The sequence below is a fragment of the Rhagoletis pomonella genome, unplaced genomic scaffold (genome assembly GCF_013731165.1).
Source record: "Rhagoletis pomonella isolate Grant_MI unplaced genomic scaffold, Rhpom_1.0 Rhpom_scaffold_00010, whole genome shotgun sequence".
Lineage (NCBI taxonomy): Eukaryota > Metazoa > Arthropoda > Insecta > Diptera > Tephritidae > Rhagoletis > Rhagoletis pomonella.
The window spans coordinates 12018788-12041623 of NW_023458564.1; the positions used below are offsets into that span (position 1 = coordinate 12018788).

Below are 22836 nucleotides of genomic sequence, written 5' to 3' on the forward strand. Positions count from 1 at the left end.
TCGGTATAAAAATCATAGAGGGTACGGGCACTAAAATTCCGACTTTACTTTTTTTTTCACCACCCTAATGTGCATATACATATCTACTTGTACATACATATACTACCTATATTAATATAATACATCCATCAATTAAATAATCCATTTTGTTTCATTCAAATCGATCAATATGAATTTATTTAACAACTTGTTCACTATGTAGTTTTTTGATTACTTGGACGTATGATGACGCGAGAATGAGGGAACTTCGCATTAAACTGTAAAATAATTCTTAAGTCATTAATGCACTCTTTTACAATGCACACATCTACTTGTAATGACTGCTACGAATGTTCAAAGTTCAAAAAATTTTCAATTGTCTTCTGACTTCTGCCCTGCTTTTATTGGCTTCATTCCACTCTTCATCGCAATCCTAAAGGAAAACTTTGGCTATGTATAGGGATGGCAAACAAAAATAAAATAATCGATTAATTAAGCATATGATTATTCACAAACAAAAAAAATAAAATAATTGCAGTTATTGAGAAATAATCGATTAATCGAATTTATAAAGGTACTTTTTTACAGCGAGTATTCACAAAAACAATTTTCCATACAAATTTTTTAATGTTCTTGTTAATTAGCCTTAAATAAAATAAAATGAGTATTTTTAGCGGTGATAATTATTTTTTATTTAACCAAGTTGGCAAAAACAAAAGCTTTGAAAAGCGTTTTGTTTTTAGGCGGTTGCGTTTCTTGGTGGCTGTAGCATCAGCTTTTGAAAAAAGGCGCTCAGCAGGCATCGAGTTACCAACTAAATGACACAATTTTTTCAAAAGTCCGTAAAGTTTTGGGTAAACAGTTTTCATATCCTCCCAAGCGTCGATGACATTCCGATTTAGTTCTGGGCTTGATAATTTATATAAAAACTCATTTCATCTTGTGGGTGACGCAAATCATCAACTTTTCGCCTTCGTTTGTGTGCAAGAGATTTATGAGGGGCCCAAAGATCTTCTGATTATAGTGACAAACTACAGAATTTATTTTTCTTGCAATTATTTTTACGATTATTTTACAATTAATCGATTAATAATCGTTTAATAAAACACAAAACTACGATAAAATCAAATCGACAATCGTACAAAAATAATCCATTAATTTAATCAAATGATTAATCGCTGCCATCCCTGGTTATTAACAATTTAGTATTTCTAAAGTCAAACTCATTATACCTAATACGAACTCCAAGAAAAATTATGTTAGTCGTGTATTGCACCATTGTATTCAACATTCCTAGTTCAAGAATGTGTTTTACATGAATACTGACGATTTATTTAAACTAAACAATAATCTGTGTAAAATTTATTAATTATTTTGTTTATAAATGCGCTTAAATTTTTAGGACACATGCATGTCGAACATAGATAAATAAGTGTCTGCCGAAGGATCGAAAATATGAATTCATTCTTAGAGTCCTCAACCGAGGATAGCCACGATTTTGATGATGAGGGCCATGAATCAAAATTGGTCAACCAAAAAAAATGGGAACTTGGCTACTTGAAGGTATGTAGTATCAATACTGTACTACCTACATACGGGGGCGAACATATAAATAGGGAATAGACATTTTAACTATTTTTCTTTGTTAAAAAATTTGTATTATTTTTTTTATAAAAATATAGTTCACTATCTAAAAAAAAACTATGTCCATCAAAGTTACAAATGAATTTTAACAAATGTTCATCAAAACTGAACTTTGTAATCAGATTTTTTTTATTTTTTTGAGTATGCAGTTTTGTAACCCATTAAATTTTTTGCCAAAAATCAATGGTAAGTCGTAGCAATTTTGAACTTGAATTTTATTATACTACAAAATGTTTCTAAGAAACCTAATTTAAAAGTTCAAAATTTTGATGAAACTTTCAGGGCAATTGTGGCCAAGATAGTAAAAAGTATTTCGTAAGACTAATGAAAGAAAGATGGCAAGATAGTTCGAAAGACTTTTGTTATTCTGGGACAAAAGCCTTAGAAAAAAGCTCTCTCATACACCACTCGTGGTGAAAATTTATTCCAACAGTCGCAATGACGGAGTGAGCAGAGCACTGGCAAACATTTCGAGGTATCCGAGTTCGAGTCCTAGAGCAGCGGATTTTTTTTTTAATTTTTACTTTAAAATTTTATCTTTTTTAATTTAATTTTCTTTTAGTTTTTAGATTGTAATGTTTTAAAAAGAAAAATTTATATTTTTTAATTTTTTTCTTTTTTAATTTAATTTTGTTCCCCCAATTTAATTCTTTTTTATTTTTTGTTTTTAGTTTCATTTAATTTTTAGGAACTTATTTTATTTTGTTCTTTTTTGAATACATACATTTTTTTTAGTTCAATTTTCTTAAAGTTTTTAGATTTTATTGTTTATAGATGAGATATTGGTTTAATTTCATTTGATTTTTAGAAACTAAATTTATTAATTGTTTTCTTTTTTTAAATTTAATTTATCTATTTTTTGTTAATTTCACTTTCTTTTAATTATTAGATTTTGTTGTTTTACAAATAAAAATATATTTTTTTCTTTAATTAAATTTTTAGGATCTTATTTTATCTTTTAGTCTTTTTTACAAACCGCTTATCCAAATTAAACAAATTTGGTACCAAATAAAAGAGGACTTAATACCTTTTAAGCAGAAATAACGATCGAAGGCTACCACTTCTATTTATATATTTTGTTTATAATTTAATACAAAAGATATGCATATACCTGACCCAAGGTTTTTGTTCTATGGTAATTAAAAAACATTTTTTATTTAAATATTTTACAATAGCTGGCCTTCTGCTGGCTTTCCTCGTTTAAATATTTCAGTTTTAAAGCTATTTTAGTACTCTTTCAGTTGATACCAAAATTGTTGTTTAATTTGGATAAGCGGTTTGTTTATTATTAGGAGGGGCTTTTATTTTCGACTTAAAAATATCTGGCCAAGTTTAGCTGTTAATTACGGTCCATGCGTTTTTAATTAATTTTTAGATTTTGTTTAAAATTAAATATGTATAAATTTTTTAAAGTTTTAAGTAGATACTTTTTTCTTCCTTTTTGATTTAATTTTTTTCTTTTCTAATATATTTTTCGATTTTATTGTTATAAAAATAATAATATTTTTTTTTTTTAATTTCAAGTGATTTCTAAAAATAGTTTTATTTATTTTTGCTTTATTTGCATTTTATATATAATTATTTTTTAATTTAATTTTCTGTTTTTATTTATTTTGTTTTAAAAATAATATGTATTAATTAATTTAACTTAATTTTATTTAATTTTGAAAAAACTTATCGCTAAAAGGCGAACAGCATAAGGCTAAGACCTCCTCGTTAGCAGATCCTTCAAATAGTCTTTCGAAAGACAATTATGGGCTTTCAAGATAGTTGCCAGAATTGAAAATTATCTTACGAATAATAACCAAATAATGCTAAAATGTCTCTTCCCTATTTATATTTTCGCCACTATATATGTATACATACGAAGACTGCGAATAGCTAACATTTCTCAATAATTACCGATTTCGTTTGGTGATTTCAGAAGAAATGCCGCAATCTGGAACTGGAACAGTATTACGTATCCTACATGAAACGTTTGCGTCTAAGCCATCTTGGCATTTTCATATTCATTCTAATACTTAACACGATTGTACATTCCATGTTACTTATTGTCTCATTCTCTAAAAGCGTAAGTACGCCATTCACTTACTTCCAATTAACAGGAACCAATTTTTAAGAAACAAAATATATATGTATGTATTTTCTAGGAGAACCGTGACATTTACGTAGATATCGGAACATACATGGGTTGTACCACAGTTATACTCATCGTTTTGGTTTTTAACTTTCGCACGACCGTCAATAAACGCTGCGAATGTTTAACGTTTGCAACGATTTGGTTAGCGGTTTCAGCGCTTGTGGTGATGGGTGAGGAGGCACGCTTGAATTGAGTTTTCAATTGAAATTAAAATATTTAGTAATATCTTTGTACACATTTAGATATATCCGTGCCAATCTATCGCGCTGTCACGGACTATAATATTACCGTACCGACCTACTATAGCTTTATCATATATTCCATCTACATATTTATGCCGATTGCCGAAGACGTGCAGGCTTTTATTTTAGGTGTGGCAGTTGCCGCCTGCTACATTATCTTATTTTCATTCGTAACATATCGTCGCCGTTTTGATGGCACAAGAGAAGTTGATTTGCCAAAAATCATATCCGAAGGCATATTTATGACCTGTGTCAATATGCTGGGTCTGTTCTTTCGTCTGACACGTGAAGTCGCCATACGTACAACATTCCTCGATAAGCGTCAATGTGTTGAAGAAACTTTAGTTTTACGAGCTGCTAGAGATCAGGAGGTATGTACATACATACATACATACATTTTTTTAATGAATGCAAACTTGAGTAGCAAAAGTATGAATGCATAAAATTTGGGCGTTGCATTTCAGAAAAGCTTACTCTTGAGTATTATACCAGCGCAAATAGCTAATAAAATCGAAGAAGACGTCAAGATGCGGATCGAACACATGAAGGAAAATAAAAAACATAGACGATCAACGAATGACGATGTGGGGTATGTATTGATTTGCAGATATAAAAATGCATACACATTTCTGTGTATGAATGCAACCCAGATATCGGCCCGATGTGCGCGAAATTATCGTATGTACCTTTTTTCCGTAATTGACTTTTTGATGCAAATGGTTAAATATTATAGCTTAAATCCCTATAGTAAAAATTGACTGTATATATGTATGTATTATCGAATGCATTGTTACCACATTTTCTTTCTTTTATACAACAAAAATTTAAGGACCTTCAATTTTGTGACGCCTCTGAATTTCCATTAGGCAAATGGTTTTGTAAGAATCTTTTTCAAGGGAATTCGGAGAATTGCCTTGCCTGCCGAGGGTCGACCGCTGATAGAAAAAACTTTTTTTTTAATTTTAGATATTGCTTTGGTCTTGGATCGAATCAAGGACCTACGGAGCGGTAGAACTCACCTCTAAAATTTGGTTTTAATATTGAAAACTAAGGCAGAGAGAAGTAGAAAAAACTCTATCCTGTAAAATTTGTTTTTTTTTTTCACAGCGATAATTTCGCGCGAGGGCTCGGTATATGTACTGACTCAAACAATCATATGTTTTTTTTTAATGTTTACAATGTTTTTAAATTTTTTGTTTTGTTACATATTTGTAGTCTTTGTGCTATAGCCAAAGCCATATACATTAGGGTGCCAAAAAAGTTAATATATTTAAGACTTCCGCCAAAATGTTTCGGAAAAATATTAGAATTTAAGTGAGCTGAACTGATTTGAAAATGCCTTCAAAAATATCATTACGGGTATTCATATGATGTTTATCGGAAGTTTGCGCCTTATGATTAAAAACTACATTATTTTGATTCCATTGATAAAAGTTTATAAAAAAGTTTTAAACCTTAACCTTGCTATTATATGAGGTGATTTATTGTTTATATTTATAAAAACTAACTATATTTATAAAAACTAATGTTATTTATAAAAAAAACTCAATTTCTGGAGTATTTCTAAATTGACCCAGTTCACGCAAATCTTAATATTTTTGCCGAAATAGCATGGTGAAAGTCTTAAAACTAAATTTCAAACTTCATAAAAAATATAGAAAAATTCGACAAATCGTCATCAAAATTGCGAACTCTCAAATTTTTTCTAGTGTAATGAAGTGCAAGTTATGATTTTTAAATAATAAATTTTTTGCGATGGCCTTTTGTACTTTTCTCCATATAAACAGAAATTTCGAATGGTTTTTATAAAATGTAGATGTCCTATCAAAAAAAAATAAATAAAAAGGTCGGCGCACATAGCTATTTATATCGATTTGGCCGTACAAAACTATTTTTGTTGTTAATTACATAATTTTAATGTTTGTACTAAGGTTCAGTTAAAAGTTTTTAGTTTTAATTTTCAACTTAATTTTAGGCACGTTCCCTCTTGCTTCGCGTGGCTGAGGCTTATGTGTGTTCATTATCAGACACATACTTAGTCCTTAGAGCCTACGACTCATCATCAGATACATATCGTCGCTTGGATAAAAGATTGTCGTTAGCGCAATTTTCACGATTTTTAGTTATAGATGCAGTTATATATTTTAAAATAAAATTGGTGTTATCAGGTTTTGGATATCTCCTTTAGTTTCCAAGATATTGAGTAAAAAGTATCGTTAATTTGGTACAAATTTTGATCACATTTTGTCGTATTTCATACAAAGTGGCTGCCAAATTGTGGACAAATGTCGCATGCAACAAAATTTTCCTAAATGGAATCCTTCGAAAACTCAAAACTAACAAGTAATTTTTAGCAAAAAAAAAAACCGACTTCAACTCTCATATAAAAAATATATATATATATATATCTCATGATCCACTGATCGGATCTTAACCAGATTAGTATAGGACCACCTCTGAGACACTACCTTTCCGATGCAAAAATTATCGAAATCGGTTGACGTGGTCCAAAGTTATGCGGTAACATACATAAAAAAAAATATTCCGACGAACTGATAACCTCCTCCTTTTTTGGAAGTCGGTTAATTAACAATAAAAAAAAAATTAAGTAATTTAAGAATATTGTGATTTAGCAATATTCTTCGAGATTTTGGAGAAAATCTATGCGGTTTTGAGAAATTGCATTCCAAACTTCAATCGCGATTTCCCAAAACCTGTCGAAATTAACATACGACAATCTTTTACCCAGGCGACGATTTGTATGTATGTATGTATGTATGTACATCAGGCAGCTTATGGTCATACCTGTCATCACTGGATCAGAATTTAGAAATAGCCTGTTTAATATGTATGTATGTATGTTCTCGAGAGGATGTCTTCGCAAACTTGAGCTTCTTAAACATAGACAAAACTTGTTTTTGTTTTAATTTGATTGATAATAGTACAATTTTAGTGCTTACAATTTCGCTAAGCATTTGGCCGAGTTTCTCCTCCATTTTGCGGTGCACGTCCTAATCAGGAAAGCCAACTCGTGGGGAATTCCCCGATTTGCAGGGAATTTCAGTTTGCGTGGGGAATCGGGGAATGGACCTTTTTTGTGGGGAATGCACTCGTAGTTTTTGCATTGCCTGCCGAGGGGAGACCGCTGTTAGAAAAAACGTTTCCTAATTTAGATGCTGACCGGAGCAGGGATCGAACCCAGGGCGTATGGAGTGGTAGCACGCACCTCTAACCACTTAGCCACAGCGAATGAAACTACTTTTTTAAAATTAGGAAAAAAATATAGGCTCAAAATATTACTTAAAAAAAAAATTAAATAACTAACACAAACCCGACTAATTAAAATAAAAAAAAAAAATTATAATTTGTATTCTTACCCACTTCACAAGAATCCATTTATTTTCAAAATCTTTGCTTGGAACCCTACAAATTTAAAAGTTTGGGTTGTATGTAACAAGAACAATACTTTTTTAAAAACATAACAACAAAAAATTTGAAAAACATTGTGAATATTAAAAAATTAACACGTGAATGGTTATTTTAGTCACTGTATCTAATAACGGGTCTGAATGGGGCTTATGACTATTGGTTCACTTTGACTCTCTTTAATATATCTTAGCTCCCCGCCGACACCTCTATGGCGACAAATGGACACTGAGTAAGTAATAAACTTTCCATTAACCAATTACAATTGAACTTTATATTCTAAGCCATGTATACACTTTTCATACACATGAGCCGTTTGTTTTGAAAGTGGCATAATTCACTTCCCACCTCTTGTGCTTAAATGGCCGGTTACTTGTATCTGAACGCGTCAGTTATTGGTTCAACGCCATCAGCCGCTGTCCTATCCCTGTCTCAGCTGCCGATTCAAAACCGCCCTATCTCAGCACATCTTCAATGTATTTTCGTTTGAGATAGGGCGTTCTTCAACCAAATTCTGAGATAGGGTGTTTTTCAATAAAATTCTGAAATAGGCCGTTCTTGAAAAACTTTCTGAGATAGGGTGTTTTCGAACTGGCTGCCGAGATAGGTCGATCTTCCACTAAGCCATCGATATATAAACGTACTTTAACCTAAACTTCAATGATACATTAGGAAAGAAGGCTGAGAATCCCTCCTATAACAGATGTAGACGACGTTTTTGAAATACATAATTGTCTCAGATGACGAACTATCGACAACTAAAAATGTCTAGACTAGCTAACATAAAATTCATCAGGCGGTCTTCATAGCTCCAAAAATTATCATATTTAGGCCCCCGTTGCGTCGCAGGCCCTTGTTTCATTTTGAACCAATCGACCTGAAGACTTTACTTGATAATGAACAAATCTACTTAAAAATGTGGCACTTTTACATTGTTTCTTTTTTCTTTATTTCGGCAAAGCCAGGCTTCGCGTTCACGTTACATTGAGATTTCTTTTTTTTTACATTCTATTAACTCGTTTTTATTTAAAATTACTTTTTTCTACATAGAAAGCTTTTCATTGAACCGCATGATGATGTTTCAATCTTATATGCGGATGTAGTCAACTACACTTACCTGACTACAACACTGGATGTGAAAACATTAGTGGAAACTTTACACGATTTATTTGTAAAATTCGACACAGCATCCCAGGTAAGCAAATATTGTCTATGATTAAAAATTCTTTCAAAATTAAAGCGATCTCATTTGCAGGAGTACGATGTTTTGCGTATTAAGTTTTTAGGTGACTGCTATTATTGCGTGGCCGGCGTTCCAATCCCCAACGAGTACCACGCTAGATCATGCGTTTACCTTGGCTTGCGTATGATAAAGGATATACGTGATGTGAGGTAACCATAACCACAATTGTAATTTGTCTCCTGTAGCTTGAATCTGGCATTAAATTTTCTTTAGATCGAAACGAAAGCTGGACATTGATATGCGTATCGGTGTACATTCTGGGAATATTTTGTCTGGCGTCATTGGTGCAAACAAGTGGCAATTCGATATTTGGTCCAAAGACGTGGACATAGCCAATCGGCTGGAGTCGACTGGTGAGGCGGGTCGTGTGCATGTTAGCGGACAGACTTTGCAACAGCTGGACGGTGAGTTTATGTATGAGGAGGGCACAGCGAAGGCGCGTTATGATCCGGTCTTGCGCAAATATCATATTCGGAGTTTTCTAATAAAACCGCCATCAGCAAGAGTTAGTATAAGCTATGGAATACATACCTAACAGATTTTCGTAATCAATTTTAAGATGCACACAGGCAATTCAATTATGATTTACAGGTTTCGTCGTACATTACGATGAGGCGACCAGCAGCAGCAATGCGAAAACGTTTAGAAACAAAATCTGTAGGTGTAAATTTAAACAATTCCACTTACATCTTTTGAGAGTTTTAGTGAACGTCTTTTTTTAAGGATCCCAGAAATGATATCCCAACAAATTTCATGCAGAGCAGCATAAGTCAGTATAATCAAATTCGAACACAAGCGACTTTGGAAATGAGCCGAGAAGTAGAAAGAATGCCTATTGGCAGGATACAGTAAGTCTAATTTTTATGCAATAATATATGTGTATGTACCTCTGAAGGCTACGTAGACCACTGACTCGTTGAAAAATGTTTTGCTTGATACGCTTGTACCTGCTTCAAATAGTAGTCAAACAGAAGAAAAATTGCTGGCCAATGTTTACTATAGGACCCTGAAACAAGACTACAGACTTCAATTGTTTCTCGATCCGTCTGCTATTGATTTCTTGTTCTCTTGATTTTTTGTTCTCTTGATATTAATTTTAATGGTGTAAGCGAAGAGAAACTGTATGTATATCGAGACTTCCGATCGATTGATTTGGATGCTTTGTATCGTGAACTGGACAATGTAAACTGGTATGACTGTTGGTATTTCGAATCCGTGAATGAAAAGCTTGAACATCTAAACAACAAATTATTATCTGCGTATAACACTCATGTTCCATTACGCTATAAAAAAACTATCACATGCCCTTGGTTTAATGGTAAAGTGCGGGAAGCCATCAAGTCCCGTACTAAGGCTTACCGCACTTGGAAGAGAAACCGTACAACAGCTAACTGGGATGCTTTCCGCGTAGCTAGAAATAAAGCCACCTTGGTAGTTAAGGCAGAAAAGCGAAAATACTTTGCAGTCAAACTTGATCCTTCTCTCCCCTCTGGTCAATTATGGCGGAACATTAAAAATCTCCAGGTACATGCCAAAGACAGAACTGAGTGTATGTTAGATGTTGATAGTCTGAATGATGTGTTTCTTTGTAGTGCCTCGTCTAATGGTTGTATGTCACAATTCGCCCCAAATCCTACGTCGACTACGTATTCGAGCGTACCTTTTGAATTTTCCTCCGTATCTGAATGTGATGTGACTAGATGCATCCTCAAAATTAACTCAAATGCGGTTGGTGAGGATGGTCTGCCAATTCGATTTATTAAGTTAGTTATGCCGTTCATCATAAGTCCACTGACACACATCATTAACCACTGTTTTACCACGTCTTGTTTTCCAAAGTTATGGAAATCCGCTTCCATTTGTTCAGTTGCTAAAACCAAACGAGCATGCTCACCTTGTGATTTCCGTCCAATTAGTGTTTTGCCTGCCTTGTCAAAAGTGTTTGAGTCCCTAATGTCAGAGCAAATCATGTCACATATGTCCGAAAAGAACTTGTTATCTCCTTTTCAATCAGGTTTTAGAGCAGGGCATGGTTGTTCAACTGCGATAGTAAAAATTCTTGACGATTTGCGAATTCCCTTTGATAATAATGAAGTTTCCCTCCTGTGCTTACTTGACTTTTCCAAAGCATTTGACTCCGTAGATCACACACTGCTCTGCTCTAAGCTTTCATATTATTTCGGGTTCGGTAAAACTGCACTATCTCTTATGAAAAGCTACCTAACAGGTAGAACCCAGCTTGTGAAGGTTGGTTCAGTAACCTCTAGAACTAAATCCGTAACACGCGGTGTTCCCCAGGGGCCTATTTTGGGCCCCTTGTTATTTAGTGCTTTCATAAATGACATATTCATGACATGCCAATATGTAAAAATGCATGCATATGCCGATGACATCCAGATATATTTATCGGGTCCGTCAAGAGATTTGCACAGACTCACATCTGATTTGAATATGGACTTATCATCTATCTCGCTTTGGGCTGCTCTTAACGGCCTTTCCATTAACCCTGCGAAGTCGTATGTTCTACCTGTCTTTAAGACAAAAGTCCCTTTTAGCAGTATTCCTTCAGTTTTTCTTGAAACCAGACCCCTAAAATTTATTGATAAAGTAACCAATTTGGGGTTTGTTATCAATTCTAGCCTTAGCTGCGTTGATCACGTTAATTCGGTTGTGAACAAAGTATATGATACTCTAAGAAAGCTAAGGCTATCGGCACCGTTTGTTCCGATTCCCACTAGAAGAAAGCTTGCGCGTCAATTAATCTTACCTATTATTACTTATGCAGAGGTGGTATATAGTAAGCTTGACTCCAGGTCATCCCATAAGATTGGCACCTTATTTAACCAAATCACACGTTATGTATATGGATTGCGGAAGTATGACCATATATCTGCGTGGAGATGTAGCTTGTTAGGATGTGATATCACTGATTATCTAAAAGCAAGAAACTGCATCTTTCTCTTTAAACTCATCAGCACAAAGACCCCTCTTTATCTTTATGAGAAATTAATTTTTCCAAAGTCTGAGCGTTCCTGTGATCTAATGGTGCCTTTCTTTAACTTTAAGACCTCTACTAGACTATTTTTCATTAATGCTATACGAATCTGGAATTCAATTCCCGCTGCAATTAGAAGCAAGATCAATAAAAGCAACTTCAAAAACATTCTATATAGCTACTTTTGTAACAATTGATGAACCATCTAATATTTAAAGTTAATCTCTGTTAACCTATGAATAGATGATTTATGATTTAATTAATTATATGTATTAATGTATGTGTTTGTATTGAATTTATTTGTTGTACTATAAAAGATCTTTGTCTTACTGTACTAATATTTAATATTGAAATAAATTGAAATTGAAATTTCTCTCCGATCGTACGTGGGTATGCCTGGGTTGAACTCTGGTAGCAAGCGCCGGACCGGATGCCGTGACCGGTATCAAAGCCCTAATCTTGGGTGATGTTGAGATGTCTCAGGCTTATAATTTTGTATCCATAATTGATACCGCAAGAGTTCACCCGATCAGAGTTTTGCTATACCCGAGTAAAGAGTATGCCCTTTCGGAGATCGCCTGATTGCGGCTTATAAATGACCCAGCCAGGTCAATCTTCGACACAGGTCGCGATCCGGCTCTGAAAGGGAAGCAGTGTAATATTACTTAGCGAGTCCAGAAAGGTATCCCCTTGCTCTATTTGGAAGGTTTTCCGATGTTTACTCATTGTACTTTGCCGAAGTCAGATATCTAGATAATAAAGTTAGTTAGAGTAACTATTTCTACAAAAACTTTGAGCAGGAGCGCAGAGTTCGTAAGGGTTTAAGGAACAGATTTGAGGCGGTATTTTTTTGGAAAATGTCGTACATTGATCGATTATAAAGTTTTTTATCGTTACGCACCAGTATTCTGCCGATTAGCCAAACGGTAATGGTGCCATCGGAACTGGTCGGGGAATGCCTCACTTCTCTCTCAATCGACTCGGAATACTTCCAGATCAAGTTGTTTTGAATCCCTTACAGGGACATCAATGAAAATTGTAGAGCTGATGATTTTGTTAAGCAGGGTAGCGTCGAGGTCAAAACCTCGGGCATCGGAATTCCGTTGGCAACCTGCGGCTTGCTACTGGACAGATGGGCGTACAGTGGGCTCAACGGGCGCTGGACTAAAACCATGAAGAAAGCTTCAGCAGCTGGCTAAGCGTCAACTCTCACAGTTGTACTAACCGGACATTGTCCTTTAGAAACCCTCACGGTGCGACTTAATAGTATCCACTTCCTTTTCAGTTGTCCGGCATTCGCCAAACTAAGGTTTACACCCCTGGGGCGCATTTCGTCTACACTCCCGATGAAATCTCTGGAATGGATATCAGCTGACAGCGGAAATTTTGTTTTAAGCACTTAGTGCTTTTCTCAACTTAACGTAGATTACCTGTAGTTTTTATTTAAAAAAAAATCTATACATTGTGGTAACATAATGGACAATCTAATTAAATGTCTACTTGAGCCCCTCTCGGGCGGCCACGACAACCTAACGAAACCTAATATCTATCGTTATTTGGTTCCAGGTTTTCCAAAATATGTTTCGGTCATGAGAAGCACTCAACCCAAGATGAAATGGAAGAACAACGGTTTCGAAATAATATTACGTCGCTATTTTTATTTTTCAAAGACTGGCGCTGGGAAATCATGTTCATGAAGCAGCCAGATATTATGCTCAAGTACAGCGTTTTCGTTTCGTACATAACGCTGTTGTGTGCCATTATAATGCAGGCGGTCAATACGTCGTAAGTAAAATACAAATTGAAATTTATAGCTCACTTGCAACGATTTGTGACCAAACGATTATACATACAATAGTAATATCTTAAACTCACATTTAATCAAATACCATTTCATAATTCATTAGGCAAACATTAGCGTTTTGGATACTAGTTGGAATCAGCAACATTGTAATGATATTGCTATTGGCCTTGGTTTGGTACAAAAAGCTTTGGATAATGTTTATTAGCGAGACAGAGTCATCGAAGCCAATGAGAAAAGTCAGCAAATGTCTCTATAAACTATCGGAGCGCATTCAAAGTAACATCATTGTTCGCATTGGCATGTACTTAGTGGTGCTTATCCTGCACTCCACTGGCATTATCTTGCAATTGGTATGATAAGTGATAGGCGCTCAATAGTTTATTTTCCATGGTACTAAATATGTAGCTAATATGTTGTTTTTTTTTCAGATATATTTCGGTAATCATATAAATGATGCAGCTAATGTGCAGAATTTGCGTGTCGCCAGGCATGATGTTTCTACATTCAATGCTTGGGTTCGTCAAATACTTAGTTGATGGTGAACTTTTTATAATTAAATACTTTCCCTTAGGCTATCACAGAGTGTTTTATGTTGACCATTTGCATAACCTTCCTATTTACACGGATTCCATTCGTACTCAAATTGAGTGTTGGTGTTTTCACATTAATTTTTTACTCAGTAGTCGTAACGCTCTCGTATAGTTATGTTTATGGCCAGAGCCTTAGCACTAACGATCACTTATATCCAGAATATTCACATATATTTGTGATGTGCATAACGCTGGGTATATTTCATCTAATGGATAGGCAGACGGAGTTCATAGCGAAAGTTGATTATAAGTGAGTATCAAGTCGCCCATTTACACGTTACATATTTGCTTTTATGTTAGTTTATAGCTTTGGCACTAAGACCAACGGAATGTCTTCAGTCCTTCATCAGCTTCTGTATAAAATTAGAAGACATTTAATATAATATCACTTATTATAATAATTTACATGTGTACATATGTATACAGAAAGTAAGACTAAAGGAAAGTATTCTTCCGAAAGTATTGATTATTCCCAAATTTGGTCATCCAGGATACTATTATTTAATATTTTAAACAGAAGCTTGGTATTATCTCCCAGCGTACAGGGGATGTGGGCTTTATAGGCTGCTCGTGGTGAAATCTTAGCTTATACAGGCGAGATAATAATCCTTAGGTATTAGAAGTCCCTAATTTAAACTACCCTCTCAAAATGGGGTTTAATTTATGTAGGTACTTCTTAATATACCGAAACTAAGAGAAGCGTTTTGCATTTGCCGCGGTACTAACCTGTAAGCAGCTGCAGATAGGTAAAAAAAAATGCAGAATCAAACCCCATATTATGCACTTCATGCACGGGCTTCTTCTATTTCCAAACTTTTCATGGAGACATTTCATTTCTAGTTTAGGTTAGGTTATATTGGGTCTATGGCAACAGGCATACTTAGAGCTGAAACTAAAAATCAGTTATTTGTGACACGATTTCAGGATTGGGAGTGCAGTCAACTACCGAAGAGAACCGAACTGCAGCGCTTAAGTTTTGGTAGTAAATAATAAAGTAGCATATGCCCACAACCGACTAAAATCTATTCCTGGAGCCTTATCTGGAGTGAAAAAAGGAGACCCAAGAAGTTTATTACTTAAGCTAGCATAACGGCCAAGGTGCAGATGCTTATATGATCCCACCTCATCACCTTCCATGCGGTTGTTACTGTAAGAGCTTGAGGTGATGCTGAGCCTTACAAAAAAAAAAAACCGTCTGTTAAGAATTCCACCAGTCCTGTTTAATTTACAGGGCCTTTTAGAGGACCTCGGATCTAGCCCTGACCAGAAGCACTTGCTACCTTTCATTCCCAGATTTCCAATAAATCCCGATACTTTTAACCTTTAACCGGCGACAACCCCTCGAAAATGCTTTTGACAGTTCATCGGCACGCAGTTTTCACCAAATATGGCTATAGCCTGAAACTCATCTGAGTTTGCTCGTTGGTATTCTGATGCGGTCGAAAGGTATGTCGGGCACTCCGTGACAATTTTCGAGCTTATCATCGTAGACCCAAAGGCTGTTATTGCCGCTAAGCTATCGGGGTATACATATGTTCACATTCTTGACAGGTATTGGACTTGTAAGCATCTAAGCATTGTAAGCATCTTCGTTTGAAAAACACAGTGAATGAGGTTAATGGAAGTTTCTCGCAGAAGACACCACCAACAACTCTTATATCTGTCAATAAATTCAGTTGGCGCTTACTCCTATTATTGCACTTCGTCCGATCTTACATTGAAGAAATATGAGTGGTGAAGTATTTAAGCATATTGGACCTAAAGACTTTTGAATTTCCCGAGCACTTGTTTCCACCTAACCCATTGGCAAATAATTTTGAAATTTACATATCTGTACGGGAAACTTCATACGACTGTACCTAGTATCGATTTTACAATGAAAAGATAATAAGAACAAGTAATTTTTAAGCAAAAAACACAACTGACTTCGATTCTAATATTCAAGTTTAGGGGTACCGTTAAATTTTTCATGATCCAATGATCAGATCGAAACCAAATTAGTATGGGACCACCTGTGAAACACTACCTTTTCCGATGGAAACGAAATTATGGAAATCGGTTGACGTGGTTATGCGGTAACATACAAAAAAAAAAAACAAATAAAAAAATAAAAATAAAATATTCCGACGAATTGATAATCTTCTCCGTTTTTTGAAGTCGGTTAAATATTGGCAAAAGTTTCAAGCAAGAAATGCCGACTATTTTTTTTATATTAAAAAAAGTAAAGTCAAATTATTTAAACGGGAAAATTACCGAAAAAACTGCAGAAAGGTAACAAAAACTCCTAAAAAATTACGAGAACAGACGAAAACTCCCAAAAGATCCATTAACAACTCTGAAGCCTAGAAACAATACCGAAAGCTCTTTAGAATATATCCATGTCCCTCGAAAATACTCAAAACTTCTCATTCGCAAAACCCGAGTAGCGCCAAATAAAATAGTGTTTAATCTTCCCTTTTGGTATTTTCTAATCAGACTAGTAAGGTCGCCAGACTATAGGTGAAGTTAGGTTAGGAGGGGTGAAATAACACAAACGGCAATAACCCAAAATTTGTTTTATTTCAATTTTAAAAATCTGAGTTTTTCTTTATTTCCAACAAAGGTTGGAACTAAAACAAATCTTGCCTTATTTCCCATTGCTTATTTATACTATTTGTTACAAAAACAGTTTACCGACCAGAAAGAAAAAGAACTTTGTTTATTCCAAAAATACAATTAAACAAAAAATGTGATATAATTCATATGAAGAAAGTAATATTCACAAAATATTTTTACTTATGAAAAGTCTAACAAAATATAGGAAAAGAGTCGTCTTTAATAACTGCTCAGCAAATTGGACATAGCGCTTTTGCATGAATTTTATCTGCATGCTTTTTTAAATGTGTTGAAAACATTGCTGGAAAACCTTAAAATGTTTGCATGGAACCATGGCGCAATAAACAGGTGAAGTTACAAGTAATTTTTAGCAAAAAAAAAACCGACTTCAACTCCCATATAAAAAAAATATATATATATCTCATGATCCACTGATCGGATCTCAACCAGATTAGTATAGGACCACCTCTGAGACACTACCTTTCCGATGCAAAAAGAATCGAAATCGGTTGACGTGGTCCAAAGTTATGGGGTAACATACATAAAAAAAAAAAATATTCCGACGAACTGATAACCTCCTCCTTTTTTGGAAGTCGGTTAATAAAACAGCGTCTCGCTTTATTTTCCGTCATTCGGCTGCCTTATTGTTTTGAGTTTTATCTTCAGTTAAAATTTCTGCATTATCATCACTGGTTTCACCATATCCGAAATGTGGATTTCGTTTACGAAGACGAAGCGAACATGCGGTACGAAATAGTGATGTAAAAATATGTAAAATTTTACCTACTCTCAGACTTCTAAATTTGAACGTATACTCGGTACAAGCAGGTGGGATGAATGGCGCAATAAACGGGTGAAGTAATAAGCTTTCTCGCTTTATTTTCTGACATTCGGCTGTCTTATATGTAGTCACATTTTATAGGCATGTTTTCAAATAAGGCAGTGTCAAAATATTTCTTCTCACTCTAATATTACTTCTCCTGGTATAATTCCGCCATGGGTGGGGTGCATGCAATAACACCATACGCAATAATTCCCATTACTTGGACATTAAAAAGCAGTTTCAGAAGTGAACTAGTGTCATTTTATTATTATTCTTTTTTCTTAACGGTCATAATGCCAGCAGTGCATAATTGCGAAAGGAGGGGAGGGGGCGAGGGACGCGAGCGCGAAGTCGACAAAATATTATTTTTAAACAAATATATTGTAAACCATCAACGTGAGCGTGCGTGAACGTGAACCAAAATCACTCACGCGCCCATCTCTAACTTGAACCCATATTATAAAAAAATGCATTAAACAAATTAATTAAAAGTCATCAACAATAATATCTATTTTACTTTTAGTTGGAAACGACAACTACTTAAGAAGCAGGATGATGCTAAATTTACAAATGAGACAATTTCGATACTTATCAACAATATTTTACCGTCACACGTTGGTGAGTGGTTAAGGTTTCCTATCACCGCAAAACTTTATGACATATGTAGGTACACAATTCTCTTACTCATTACAGCCGATATTTACATGTCGCGACAGATGACAAATGAGCTCTACTATGAGGAGTACGATAATGTTGCCGTTATGTTTGCAACAATACGAAATTATGACACAGAACAAGTGGGCATACGAGTTTTAAACGAGATTATTTGTGACTTTGACGAAGTGGTAAGTTTTGGGATTTCAGAACACTCAATTAACATGTTTGTAAAACACTGTTAGTCCCGTACAGTCCAAAATTACTCATTTGAGGCAAAGCCCCATTACCTACATATGTTTAGCTGCTGTGTTGCTAAGAGTCAATATTCGGTCTTAGCGTAGGCACGATTGGGAACAAACTATCGTTCTGGATGGCCACTTAAACTTGTGTTCAAGACCCAGATCAAAAGTTGGAAAGTTACCAAATTTCTATAAAGTTATTCAAATCTGGCTTACACCCAAAAAAAATTAAAAAAAAACGGACAACAGCCAGATATAGGCAAGTTGGGTATGAGTACAACAAATATACAATTAGTTTAACTACGAGGCCAAGATATGGAGGGATACAATATTTTGCTCGCCAAGAAATGGATTTGCTACGTTACTGTCTACTCAGTCCAAGGTTGCGGGTTGGATTTTCGGGGTTTCCCGAAGTAAATAAGTGTCAGCTCTTAGTGGCTTTTAGAGGAATCTGAGATCAGCCGTAGGGTCCAATGAGTTGACATTCTTTTAATCAGTCTTCTTCACGGTTTGTGGATTAGACAGTTCCAACTTTAAAGGCGGATTCACCGTTCGTATCCGGACAACTTTTTATTTGCTCTCGAAAACATTTTTTCCGGAGAGGGTACTGAAGTACGTTTCACCGTTCAGTTCGGCACATTTTATTTTGTTCTGAAGCCAACAGCTGATGATATTGTTGCCTACATACGATTTTGAAGGCAAATAATACAAGCAACTCGCTGCAAACGCATATAAAGGCCAGTATGCAGCTCTCAAGGAAACGGCCAAGAAAAAAATTTCCATTATTTTGTGTGTATGTCCAAGAAATTTTGACATCGGATACCGTTGCCTCACTCTTTCCTCAATAAATAATGGAACGGGCATATATTTCTGTTGCAAACATGCGTTACCTTTTGCTCTTTTTTCGCCAAAGAAACTTTAGAAAACCGCAGTAGAAAGCGTAGCAAAGTTCTTAAGAACTGCGTACTGCCTCAAGTAAATTTAACACAAGAAGATTTCTTAACCATTTTTATATGGAGTTTTTGCTTTTCTTGAGAGCTGCATACTGGCCTTAAAGAAGAACGCGGCAACCAGAACCATCAAGTCGTTCGGACAGAAAATCACATTTTTGTCGCGCTCTCAATGAGACAGAGTGGGAGAGGAACGCGTAAAATTACTAACAAAAAGTGTCCGGGCACGAACGGTGAATCCGTCTTAACTTCAGCAAAGAGACATTGGTCCGTTCAATCATATTCTGCATATGAATTAGCTCATGAACCTTACAGTCTACCGCATTCAAATAGTTCATTATTTTTGAACCCCTCTGCAGCTATTCGAATTCGGTCCTAGACGAGTACAAATAAAGCAGGCTCAGATTCCGGCTTTCAAAGTATATGTCGCTATTGCTGTTGTAACGGCCTACAAATTCTTTATAGTTTTTGAAAACGTTGCGGGAGTGACAGTCCTTAGCCAGATATAAATCCGGGTCGTTCCGGTTACGTCAACCTGACAAGTGGAAATGGGCGCAGAACTTCAGCAACCACGTCGCTGTTCATGAAACCTGTGTCGCCCCTTTTGGTCGAGTTGCGTACTAATTTTATGTTTTCTTTCCTTCTTATCCTACCAGTGGTTTTTGAATGTGCTTTAATTTTTACGACGCTAAGCTTTCTTCGTGTTGTTTTTGAATGTACCTGCATATCTTGATTGGTTCTCGGATCATTAAAAGCATAGGAAATGGAGCTTCCGCCGATCACAAACGTTGATTTATTGTTCTTTTAGGGTTTATCCGGAAGCATCTATGGGCTTCTGGTCCCTTGGAAGTCGCTCAGGCTCAGTCCTTAGCAAAAAATACATTGCGAAGGCTTAATTTGTCGACTGTGTCGCAAAGAATCTTTCTCAACCCGCTATTAATCTAGAGACGCCAAACAGAATTCTGAGGTTCAGTCTTTGGTTTCATCATATTTTCCTTACATCAAATAAGTCACATCAGACTTCTTTTTCCCATACATATGTATATTCCAGTCCCAAATTGCTATTTGACCGCTGTTATAGGTCTTGCCAGCGAGAACACTGTCAATAAGTTTTTATAGCGTGCGCCAACATCAGTCTCTTCTATAATCCGAACCGAGTCTGTAAATGTAACTAACGTACATGATTTGTAAAGTGCGAGTAGATAATAGTCTAAAGTCTACATATGTACATATTTACATATGTGTGCATATTTTTAACCAAAAAGTTCTAATATTTTGAATAAATAGAAAACTTACATCATCTTTTTCTAGTTGAGTACTTATCGAGGCTCGAGAAAGGTAGAAAAAATCAAAGTGGCCGGCTGGACTTATATGGCAGCATGTGGTCTGGATCCAAAACGATCAGAGCACCGAAAAACTCAAACAGCTTATCGCAGCTCCTCGCTGCTGCCCAATGGGCGAAGAAGCCATTATTGTAAGAAATTTAGAAAGGAGAACGCTCGATAGAACTTATATATAAAATATTTTATTCCAGCAAGCAGACAACATGACACAGAAGAAGGATTTGAAGTTGTCGATGATGAGGAGCTGCCTACAACAAGCAAAGGCGCTCAAAGCATACGTCTACAGGAGTACGAGGGCCACAATAAAAAGAGCTCTAAGTCCGAGGAATATAACGATGTAGTATTCATAATGCTGGAGTTCGCTATGGATCTGATGCGCACAATGAAGTCCTTTAACGTCGAGAATTTGCAATGCGAAGACGATGACGAGGACAGAGGTGCTTTGCGAATTGGTAATAACGAATGCTTATTTGTTGTTAATCATAATTAATTTTTTGGATTTTTTTTAAGGCATCTCGAACGGCCCTGTGATGGCGGGAGTAGTGGGCTCTTATAAACCTCATTATGACATTTGGGGAAATGCGGTGAATATGGCATCGCGTATGGATTCCACTGGTATCGCCGGCGCCATTCAAGTTACAGAGAATACAGCAAAAATATTGAAAACTTATAATGTTAAGTGTACTTATCGGGGGTATACACTCGTGAAAGGACGTGGTCATATACCTACGTATTTTGTAAACGTTGACGAATCTTTGAATTTCGTAAAGATTGACCAAATGTCGGCGAAGTTGGAGGATGTTATAGCAGACGAAGAGACAACTGTTTGTTAATTTTAACATATTTAGTCAACGTAATACAAGCAAGTAATTGAATTGTTTAAAATGCTACCTAATAATAACAATAGATTGGCACTTACACAATATGTTAGTGTTTGGCCGAGCTTCTCCTCTGACTTGTGTCACACAAAGGGGAGGGCCTACAGTTTTACGACGAGTGCGACCGGCGAAGTTGATTGTGATGAACCTTTAACATGCACATTAGGGTGCCTCATCAAAGAAAAACGTTTCGGTTTTCCATCGGATTCTGAAGTTAAACTTCGAAATTTCATTGGACGTTTTTGCAAATTTTCTTTATAATTTCAGAGTAAAAACTCGTACAGCAGTTTCGAAGTTTGGGTTAAAATTGTTATAACTTGGCTCTCAGGGAGCCTAAAAAATTCTTCCATGACTCAAATTTAAGAGATTGAATAGCACTATAACCTACTTGTTGTTCGAGTGATTTATAATTATGAGAAGAATGCACAGCTACATGCAAATAAAAAAGTGCAATAAATAATTCATTTGTTAAACTGAGGTGTTGAATTTTTTTTCAATTTTTAAACAGAGGAATCATGTTTTTCGTCTCAAAAATCTATTATTAGTATAATAAAACATACACGATTTTTTATATTTTTTTTTTTTTAATAAATCCGGTGGATTTTGCATGTTTTTTTTCGAAGAACACTATATTAGACCAATTTTTTTAAGGTCAAGGAGTAATTGTGGCTCAATGACAATACTTTTCCGTGAAAGAGAATTACATTAGCTTTAAAAAATATTTTCTTTCATATCAAAATGTTGCTTCTATCAAAAGCGCTTGCCTTCCGTATAGCGGTATTTTTGGAAAATACGAAAACTGCGATATTTAAGTAACTACTGCAGCAAAATTACTAAAAATCGATATAAGGGGTGAACTTTAATAAAAAAATGTAGTATTAAATAAATTTTTTAAAATGGGCGTGGTCAAGCCCACTTTTCATGAAATGTGTGTACCCACCTAAGCGATTTCATCCAAACTTAGTACAGTCTAGGGATGCCAACTCCCGTTATATTTCTCCGCGCACTGGCATGATTCTATTAAAAAAACTCTAATTTTTTAATCCAATTGCTTCTTTGTTGTACATACAATATTGATTGTACATACAATATATAAATGATACATTTTTTCACTGATTTTTTTATAAAAATATATATTAATGCATAACTTACGCCAATAAGTCAAAGTTTAAAACTTTGTACAAAACCCACAAAAATTCAACAATTTAAAAAAAAATAATTCATCAAAATTGTCTCCTTTTTTATCGTAATTATTCGAAGCCAATTTATTTTTAGTTAAACATATATG

The 22836-nt window shown here is 35.2% G+C and overlaps 1 protein-coding gene across 1 annotated transcript; it reads left to right on the plus strand.

The window, feature by feature from the left end:
- The first annotated feature begins 1392 nt into the window (after positions 1–1392).
- On the plus strand, positions 1393–21605 carry LOC118746048 (adenylyl cyclase X E). The gene is made up of 20 exons (XM_036479776.1): positions 1393–1542; positions 3548–3694; positions 3774–3933; positions 4006–4376; positions 4470–4594; positions 7625–7663; positions 8482–8626; positions 8687–8823; positions 8888–9179; positions 9266–9331; positions 9398–9522; positions 13236–13454; positions 13577–13823; positions 13902–13988; positions 14045–14313; positions 18005–18099; positions 18175–18326; positions 20639–20801; positions 20862–21122; positions 21181–21605. Exons 1-20 carry the CDS (start codon positions 1435–1437, stop codon positions 21501–21503), a joined length of 3531 nt encoding a protein of 1176 aa, XP_036335669.1. The 5' UTR covers positions 1393–1434; the 3' UTR covers positions 21504–21605.
- Positions 21606–22836: the final 1231 nt, after the last annotated feature.